At 36.4% G+C, this 10,593-nt stretch overlaps 1 protein-coding gene across 1 annotated transcript; it reads left to right on the top strand.

The window, feature by feature from the left end:
* Positions 1–2,563: 2,563 nt before the first annotated feature.
* Positions 2,564–10,307, top strand: LOC119243947 (NEDD8-activating enzyme E1 catalytic subunit-like; the record flags this gene model as incomplete). Its single annotated transcript, XM_037509761.2, has 5 exons — positions 2,564–2,623; positions 2,809–2,850; positions 4,665–4,785; positions 6,444–6,524; positions 10,225–10,307. Coding segments are annotated over exons 1-5 (347 nt in total), but the record flags the coding sequence as incomplete, so codon positions are not given.
* Between the last annotated feature and the right edge of the window lie 286 nt (positions 10,308–10,593).

Here is a 10,593-nt window from a genome sequence, read left to right as displayed (position 1 = left end):
CTTCTGAGTTCCCACATTTTCTTGAGTCTGGAAAAATGAGAGAGTCATAAGTCAGACAGAGGAAAATTACAGTCTTAGCTCTCCCATTCCTGCTAGGGACTGTGAAGAAATAACTTAATTTTCTCCAATCTTGAGTGCCCCTGGTCAGTATAGTTAGTCTACTTGTAAGAAGAGGAAATTCAGACACAGACGATGACAAAGGATGACCTATGACAACAGAGGGGAAGATAGCCAACAAGCCAAAGAAAGAGACCTGGATCATCTCCTTCCCTTACTGTCCTCAGAAGAGAGGACCAACACCTTGACCTTGCATTTTCAGTCTCCGACCAGAACTGTGAGAAAATAAATATCTAGCATTTAATTCAAATAACTAAATAGATAAATAAATAATAAATAAATGAAATTGAGACACTCACTAGAGATGTGCCAGGCCTTGGTGCTCAGTTACAGGAAGTCAGAGGGTGTGGAATAATTCGCCTGGGCTCAAGAATTTCAAGAAGCAGCATTGTGGGTAGGCAGAGTAAATGACCTTGGTCAAGACCAGCGTGGGAGCCCCAGTAGGAACCCACAGCTGTTGGAGAGATCAGTGAGCATTAGAGAGCTATGACTAAGAACTTTGACCTTCCTGTTGCTCAATACTATATGACCATAAGCTGTCAAATGTGTGTTAGTAACAATATGATGACTATTGATCATAGGCAATTAAAATCTAATAAACATTTGTTCAGTCTATTTTTACTTATTTGCTTAAAACTCCAAAGGTTTTTTTTTTAAAGGCAGATATTACTTCATATGGCATAATTCCTTTCTCCCCTTTTCCCTCCATGCTTCTCTTATGGCAGATTTTTTTCCTCCTCTACATATTTTCACCTTTGTTATAAAGCATTTCAAATAAACATGACTGCATATGGAATCCTTGCTTTATCTCAGACACTATTTGAAATAGTAGTAGTAGCAGCTCTTTGTCACTCTTCCTCCAGGGGGCTAGATTAGCTGTAGGGGGCTCTTATACCCAGACTTGTGCTTCTACGTAGGACAACCCTGAACGTTTGTCTGTATATGTTATAGCAAATAGTGTAATAATTTCTGATATATCTATTTGAAATGAAAGTAATCCGAAACATGTGACCCGGAGAAAGGCTGGTATGTCCTGCCAGGAATGGGGACTGTGAACTTCAAATCCCACCCACCAACCCCCCTTTTCTGCCCAACAATGACTTTCAGCTCCTCGAGTGCTACTGAACTGAACCTGACTGAGGGATGAAAAAAAAAAATACAAAAAGAGATTAAATATTACAATTAGTAACACCTGTATTTACTAAGTATTCATCAGGCTTCATATAGTCCATTTTAGTGGTTCTCAAACTTCATTTTACACAGAATCATCAAGGCTTTGCAGAAGGCCAGGCATGGGGCTGAACATTTATAACACCTCCCCAAATGATGCTGATGTGGCTGATCAGAAATATTACTTTAAGAGCCATTATGGATTTCACTTAGTTGTCAGTGTTACAGGTGTTACTATTACCCCCAGTTTACAAATAAAGACACGGAAGTGCCCACAGTCTTATAGTCAGTAAGTGGAGAGTTAAAGATTTAAACCGTTCACTCTAACTCTAAATCTCATTCTTGTTCTGCTCTAAGAAAGGATATATGTATCCCTCATGGATATATATATATATATATATATTATATATGGATATGTACACGTAAAGCATGATTTTTTTGTATTTAGCCATCCAATTGTGTGTATGCACATGCACGCTCACACACACACATACACACAAACACACACTTATCCAACTCTGAAAGAAAATAGTTCAAAATTCTATCACCATTTGTCTTTAGGTGATGAGATTATGGTTGTTCCAAACTATTGTTTGAATTTTGCAATTTTCTTTATACTTTTAATCTATTTACATGCTTTTCCCCATAAAAGAATGTTTTTTCAATTTATTAATGGTTCTATTTCCACTGAATTTCTTATCTGACATAACAGATGTGTCATTAAAAATTAAAACAATGATGTCAAATATATAAATAAAAAATTGCTATAGATAAAAATAAAATAAAATACTAATCTTAATATTCACAAGGAAAGAAAACAATAATCTCTCCATAGCACCTATATAAACTGATTCAGAAAATTATTCTTAAAGTTTGTATCTTTATGCAAAGATGTTGGATCAATTGTGAAAATTAGAAAGTGAGAATTCTCTCATGTTTTTCCGCAGAGGGAAGTTTTGGCATATTAAGCTCTTCCAGGAGATTTTTCCTAGAACATGTCATTTTATATAACCACTAACACACACATTGTATAAAAATAATGTATTATAGCTGTATTTGCGTTCAGCATAACACCACTATACACTGTATGTGATTTATCTAAATAAGTGTATTAATCAAGATAATTCTATATATAATTACATTTATACGATTATAATCAAGGAAAGGTGTAATGCCCTGAAGAGCCTCAGCCAAGTCGGCCCCGCCCCTCCGGCCCCGCCCGCCCCGCCCCTCCGGCCCCGCCCGCCCCGCCCCTCCGGCCCCGCCCCTCCGGCTCCGCCCGCCGTGGGGGCACCTGGGAGGAGGCGGAGAACAATATGGCGGATGGTGAGGAGCCGTAAGTACCCGGGCTCTGCAGGCGCGCGGGTCCGGGCTGGGCTGTGAGAGAGCGTGGCGGTGGGCGGTCGCCGCCGCCACCCGGGGTCCCCCCGACCCCCGCCCCGTCCCCTCGCCCCCCATCTCCTCGCGGCGCCCAGTGTGTAGCGTGATGCTGACCCTTCTTTTATTCTCTCTTTCTTTTAGGGAGAAGAAAAGAAGGAGAATAGAGGAGCTGCTGGCTGAGAAGTTAGTGCTGCCGGGAGGCCGGGGCCCTCTCCGGGGACCCCCGCCTCCCCCGACCCCAGGCCTAGGGGACCAGCCGCAGCGGGACCGGGGGGGTGGGAGTGGGGCAGTCGGAGCGCAGGCCGCGCGGCCTCATCCCCGGTCCCCCGTCCCGCAGCCCCAGGTGCCGGGCGGGCGGCTCCTGCCCTCTCTCCCTCGGGCGGGCTCCGGCCCGGGTGCACCGCAGCAGATTTTTGCAGGGGCCGGCCAGGGTGCTTGGGCCAAAGGTCTTGCGGAAGGACCCTGAGCCCTCCTTCCTCTATCCCAAATTGTTAGAGCTGCAGTCTTGTGAAAAGACATGTTAAACACGAAACGGAGATTAGCCTATTTTTGGTCTTTCATAAACACTGAGACAGTAGTATTAATTGCAGATATTTTTATGGGAACTGTATATCAGGTGTTGTACTAAGCACTCAAATCAAAGTAATTGGCTCTTAAAGCAGAGAGTTGACTCCAAAGAGTTTATTTTTCCTCTTTACTACACATCCTACTTCTTATCAGATGCTTAGTTTTGTGCTGGTGAAACAGGTTTAAACTAAATGTTTTATAACCATGCCAACGCCACATATTTTTCTTCCTCCCTACTGGGGCGGGGGTACTCCTGCAGTGGGTGTGGTGAGTTAGTAATTTCTGTGCCAATTCCCAGGAACAGTACTTCAGAGTGTGTAGGCATCCCTCAGAAAGTTATATTGCAAGAGAACTAGAAAGACAGAATAAATTTCACATTCCTTCCCAACTATTCATTTCCTTTTCACTTTTGCTTAAAATGATAGTTAAAATTTGAATGCTTAGTATATGCCGAGTACCATACTAGGGCCTCTCTGGATTATCTCTATATCCTCATTTTGACCTCAAGTAGCTATGAACAGCCTACAGATGAGGTTTATGGCTGTAATCTTCTCAAGGTCACAATGCTGTTAATTGTGGAACCAAATCCAGTTGTGACATCAAAATTTATCTTGTTTTTATTGCTTGCTTTGCTAATACTTCTTGATCCTTTTTTGTACAAAATTAGGTGTTACTAATATACTCGAAGGTAGAAATTGTGAGGTTATAGGAAACTTGAAAGTTAAAAGTAAGCACAACCAAATATGAATATTGCCCTCAGTGAATAAGAAAATACAGTTTAAGGAGTCCCTTCTTATTCATTGTTCTTAGGGTCTCCAGATGTTAATGCCTATTTGTGGCATAATTAGAACCTAAAACTTTGTGTTGTTTATTTGCAACAAAAAACACTTAATAGTTTTGAAGTTCTTTTTGAAAATTGGGACCTCATTCGGAAAAGAATACGTGAAAGTTCCTTTCATCAAAAATACGCAAATCCTGTTTTCAAATATGGAAATAACATGAGTTGTATTAGATTTGAAGCCTCACAATTCTGAAAGTGAAGTTTTGTGGGGGGGTTTTGGTAACTGATGTTTCCTGATCCAAGTGTGTTGAAGGAACAGGTTGGACTTTAGAGTGATCTTTTGTAATTTCCAGGTGTAGAAAAGCCCACTTCTCATTAATTGACCGCTGTCCCAAGTTTTTCTTGGGTTGCTTTAGGAATTCCAAACAAGTAGACTGATATATTTAATCAAATGTGCAGTTCTTAGCTTTAAATCGTATAATAATAGCCACCAAGGGAAAATGAAAGCATAAGAAAACCACATTGACTGTTCCCTTTTATTTGAGCAGGTTTGGTGTGATTACCTTTTCATTTGGGGAAACCCCTAATGTTTGTAAGTGTGGCTTTTTCATACTGATCTTTGCAGCTGAATTTACTGTGTTCTGTGCAGAATGGCTGTTGATGGTGGGTGTGGGGACACTGGAGACTGGGAAGGTCGCTGGAACCATGTAAAGAAGTTCCTCGAGCGATCTGGACCCTTCACACACCCTGATTTCGAACCGAGCACTGAAGTGAGAAACATTTATTTTTAAATAAATCTTCTAATAGTTTAGTTATATGTTTCAAAAATAATAAAATGCTTCCTTTTAATTTGCTCTTATAATAAAAATACTAATAAAATTGTATAAGTTATCTTGAAATGCTAAATTGAATATTTGCAATTGATTTTATTTAAATGTTCAATATGAGTCTTTTTTTACATTTTTCATATAATACAGATTTTTTCAAGGGCACATAAACTTTATAACCTCATTTAAAATTCTAAGTCATACTTCACTTTAAATTCCAGTTTAAAATTACTTCTGACAATACTTTTTAGTCTTGCTTTGAGAAATTAATTTTGATAGGAATATAGATGTGCTTAATTTTTGAAATTTAGTTGAAACAAGTAATTTAAATCCAATATAATTGCATGTTTAAGTTATGTGATTACTGTATAATAGAATTTTACATTAATAGTGTGACTTAAAGCAAATGTTAAATTAGATACAACTTGTTTTTCACTACAAAGTCAGAAAAAGTATTCTTTATAGTAAATTTTATGACCTTTGTGTTTATAAAGAGATGTTGTTTTGAAATAGAAACACCGTGCTGCTTCTAAAATGCATGCTCTTGGGTTTGACCCAGTGTCTCATCTGAGTAACCTTTCTTTTGAATCTTGGACAGAATTAACTCTGCCATTCTTTGAATAAATTTTACCATATTTTCTTATGCTTCTGATTTTTTTCCCCTGGTAATTTAAGATGCTCCTGTTGAATGATTGTTTCAAATTATATTTCTGCTGATATGTAATTTTCTAAGAGTTTTATCAGTTTTTTCCTTATTGTGATCTAATGATTTGGAAGTCTCAGTCATTATATTCAAAAGTAGTTGTTACTGTTACAACTACTTTTATTTTATTTAGACCTTTGAATACCTTGTATAGTACTTGATCCTCTGTTCTAAAGGTGTTTTGCACTTTTTTTTTTTTTTTTTTAGGAAATCACTTAAATAATTGAATTTGCTACTTTCCCCTTTTAAAGAAAAAAAAAAGAATGTTTAACTTGGCATAGTTTTTCCTTTTTTTTCTTTTTTTTCTTTTTTTTTTAAAGATTTATTTATTTATTTATACAAGCACTGGGTACAGTCAGAAGCACGGGAGGGTGAGAGAATTCATCAGAGCCAAAGCCGGGAGCAGAACAGGCAGAAGGACTGAAGTACACTGCTGAGGGGAGCAGCGGGCGGCAGGAGAGGTCTGCGCGCCATGTGGGACCCTTGCCCTGCGGCTGGGGATCGAACTGGCGCTGCCACCGGGGATCCAACCGGTGCTGCAGAGGCTGCGGGTAGCTTCGCAGCCCAGCGCTCAAGCGCTGCGCCACCGGGGAGGCCCGGCATAGTTTTTCTTGTTACAAATAACCTTGCAATTTGTACAATAAAAATTAATTTAAAAAATTAAAAATTATAAATAATTTAGGGTTATAAATAATTTATAAATAAATATAGGGTTATAGAACTTCTGGTTCTACCTTGTTCTTAAATTTGAAATAATTTATTAAATACCAAGTACTCTTTATCCCAAATTGAATTTTTCACGGAAACATCAAAAACTGTTTTATGGCTCTTATTACTTTATTGATGTTACTTTGGGGTTTTGTCAACCAGTTTTAATATGCCTTTTCATTCTTTACAGTCTCTTCAGTTTTTGTTAGATACATGTAAAGTTCTAGTGATTGGAGCTGGCGGCTTAGGATGTGAGCTCCTGAAAAATCTGGTAATTATATATAAAATATGTATTTTTTTCTTCTTTGTGATAATTAACCATTTTCCCTTTTATGTCATAAATTTTTTTATTTTGCCTGTTGACCTTGCTACTTGAGCCTTTGTTAGCTAACTTTAGCATGACATATTTCAGACAGTAATTAAAATGTTAGATAACCTTTGGGACTTCTAAAACACTAATGTTCTCAGCTATAAAGTCACTAGAAATTGTTTTCTTCTCTGCTCTTTAAGCAAACAAATCTGCTTCCTCTTGCAGAACACTCATTAGTTTCAATGATGTAAGTTATAAAAACTAGCATTTCATATTTTAACATGTAATTTTAAAGAATTTATTATTTTCTTTTGCTCCTGAAAATCATCTTGTTACATGGATAAGGTATTTTCATATAGAAGGAGACAGTAAGTTTTAAAATTATATTATAACTTGCTCAGGTTTTTCTGGATTGTAATGATGTGCCTGGAATCTAATGTAGGACATTGATTCTTAGGGTGTTCTTTTCACTGAACTGTTAGGTCATTAACCAGATAGTAATTTTTGAGGATCTTATAGTAGTAGATTGATGAAATTTGGGAATGCTAAACCTCTTTTTTTTTTTTTTCCCTTTTGGTCAGTTTGTTTTTAATGAATATCATTTTAAGCAAGGTTCCTATTTAGTGAAATATATTCATATACTGCTTGGATATCCTTAACTTGTGATTTAATTAGTTGTTTTCATTGGCTTCTGGTTACCACAGAGTAGCTTTGTATAAGTCTTTGTCAGTTTATTTGACAAAAATGGATAGGGGAGGATTGATTGTAGAGACGTTATCTTCAGGTATCGTACTCCTTGGTATATAAAAAGTGGAAATGCTAGAGTAGACTTACTTGAAAATGAAGCAGGTAACAACCAATTAAAGGACCTAAAAAGTTGGCCATGAGGCTATAATTTAAATATAAACAACCACATTAATTCTGCTAGGGAACACTAATCTTACTCCTAATGAAACTACAAAACCTACAAAACTGCTTCATCACCTGTGATGGATTCTTCGAGGGATTGTAGCAGCTATTCATGGTCTCTATACTTAATAAATTTGAAGTTTCATTGGGGAGACAAGTTTCACATGAAATAGCAATATGTACAGTTTACTTTGATGGGGTGCCAAAATGACAGTACTTTATCAGCCATAAATACTCATTTAGTACATAAACCAAAGAATTCTAGAAAGGAAGGATTTTTGGAGAATGGATAGTGGTTTTGGTAGGCATTTTATACACAAATCTCCTAATCCTTAACTCTTCCATTTAGGAAATTGTTATTTTTAATGTGTTATATACTAATTTAAATGTAATTGGAGATTAGAGCTGAGGATTAGTCATTTAGCAACTTTAGGAGTAGCCTTGGTATTTATTTATTGCATTGTAATAACCTCCTAGACAAAAGAAGGAAACTCAGGGTTTTCAGTTTTACCACTTACTTTGCTTATTTCAGACATAAGTACATAGGGGTATGCATGTTTTTTAATTGTAATACCCCCAAATGCTCTTCTAAGAAAAAGTATATGGCATTAATATTGATTAAATATTTATTGACCCTCCTTCCCCATAAGCTATGTACTGTTTTAGATGCTAAAAATAAGCATTGAACAATATTGATAGGTGGTTTTTTTTTTTTTTGACTTATATTTTAGTGATGGGAAAAAACAAGTCAAATACACCTTATATTAGGTGGTAATAAATGCTATGGAGAAAGGAAGGATAGAAAATAGGTAGCCTGGTAGGAAGGGGAAGGGCTTACAAAAAGGTAGGTGCTCTTTGAGCCAAGAGGAGCAAGAATATTTCTGACAGTAGTAGACTGTGCAAATGCAGAAGTTGTGAAGTAGGAGCGTGGCGTATATATTCCAGTACAGCAAGGGTGTTATAGCTAAAGCAGAAGTGGATAAGAGGAAGCATTTTTCAGAATGCTATCAGAGATATAATAAGAGACATAGGGCCTTGCAGTAAATATCACAAAAGATTTTGAAGGCTGTTGTAAGAAATTTGAGTTTTACTGAATTAGGAAGTCTTTGGAGAGATTTAAGCAGATCAAATTAACTTGATCTGACTGGATCAAAGGAAAAACAGGAGGGAGCTCAGAGATTAGTTAGAAGTTTGTTACAATCATTGAGGCAGGAAGTGATAGTTACCTGGAACATGGTGGTAGACTTGAGGTGGAAAGAGGAGGTCAGATTATGAATGTTTTAAAGATGAAGTCAACAGGTTTAGCTCATGCAACAGATTTGTGGTGCATGAGAGAAAGGCATTAAGGATGACATAGCAAAGTTTTAGCCCTGATCTCTGGAAAGATGGAGTTAACATTAACTGGAAATGAAAGAATGGGAAATGAGTATATTTGGTTATGTTAGCAAATTAGGATGATTGAGTTTGGTTTTGAAAATTACTATGTCTTTTAGATGTTGTTTATCTAATGTGATTATCTGAGTTCACCAGAACTAATGAAGGATAGTCCAAATTCTCTCTAGTTAGGTGGGAGGAAACTCCTGAGTGGTGAACTAGAAACTAATTTTAAAAAGCATTCCAGTTTTCAAGCACGTGGTGACCAAGGGAACATGTTTAAGGAATTGATCCATACCCTGCCAAGTACTTCAGATAGGTAAGGTCAGAGGGTGTGAGAATTGATCACTGGAGGTAATAACATGGAGATCACTGGTGACATTGACAAGTGCAGTTTTGGTGGAGAGGTGGGAGCAAAAGCTTTTTCAGAGTAAGCTCAAGACAGCTCTCCTGCCTACCTGTGACTACAGGTATTTTTTCCACAAACCTTTTCACTTTGCAAAATAGCTTTCCTGCCCCTCTGTGACTATGTAAGTGCATAGTCCTTCAGCTAACTCCTTTTGCTAATAAACCTGTCCTTTTAAAGGTAAAACAAAAAACAGAGTAAGGTCAAGAGAGCAGTTTGAGAGAACAAGTATGGACAACTCTTATAAGAGTTGTTGTAAATTGGGACAGAAAAATGGGGAAATTATTAGCAAGTGATTTAATGTAATCACTTAAATAAATGGATCCAGACCAGAAAGCATATTATGGAGACTTAATTCTGCTGATAAATTTGAATAGTGGTTTTGCTCTTAGAGTGTGTGGCATTATCATTGAAACACAACAGTATTTTGCTTTTCTCTAGCTTTTTTGACTGCTTGTTCTTGACTCAGTACTTTTAATAGTTCTTTGTATATTCAGTGTACGGTGTATTTATATAATATAGTTTCTCTTTAATAGTTTACTTCTGAATTGTGGCATGCTTAATGTCATGTAAACTGAGATAAAGCTTGTAGGAATTGCTTTAATAATATTTTGCAAACATAATAGCAAAAACTGTTCATAGTAAAATTAAAGTAAATTAAATATTAGTAAAATGAAAGTATCTTGTAATAGCAAAGCCACAAGTATTGAGATGTGTTTATGAAAATGCAAAACTGTAGAAATTTTGGGTTGTTCTCTTTTGGTTATACACTGTTTAAAACTGAATAGTTAAAGATTTTCATCTTTGTAGGAGCCCTGAGTTTTATGTACCTTATAAGATGGTTTAATCATTGAATAGATTATACAGAGTTATTATTAAAAATTTGTAGATTTAGGACTACCTTGAAAACAAATCTTAAAATTTCAAATGTGAGGAAATTTCTGCTTAATTGTTTTTTGTTTGTTTCTACAGGCATTGTCTGGTTTCAGACAGATTCATGTCATAGACATGGATACTATAGATGTTTCTAATCTCAATAGACAGTTTTTATTTAGGTAAGTTTTAATATCTAAGTTTTTTTCCCCCTTAAATCTGATGATTGCTAAACTTGAGAACGCTGCAGTAGTAGTAATTTTAAAAAACTACTGAAAGGATAACATTAATTTTATATATTCAAAAAAAGTAATAACCACTCCCATTTTATGTGAAATTTTACAAGGAAATTTGGGGCATTTAAGTGAAAGTAGTTCTGCTTTTTTTTTTAAGAAATTTCCAAATCATTTATTTGCTTTTGTGCTCTAGCATGCAGCTTTTTCCTCCTGGTGATTTCATAAGAAAACA

The sequence above is a fragment of the Talpa occidentalis genome, unplaced genomic scaffold, assembly GCF_014898055.3.
Source record: "Talpa occidentalis isolate TD23 unplaced genomic scaffold, MPIMG_talOcc4v2.1 talOcc4.1335, whole genome shotgun sequence".
Lineage (NCBI taxonomy): Eukaryota > Metazoa > Chordata > Mammalia > Eulipotyphla > Talpidae > Talpa > Talpa occidentalis.
The sequence above is the reverse complement of the archived record's forward strand: the minus strand, read 5'-3'. Positions and strand labels throughout refer to the sequence as shown.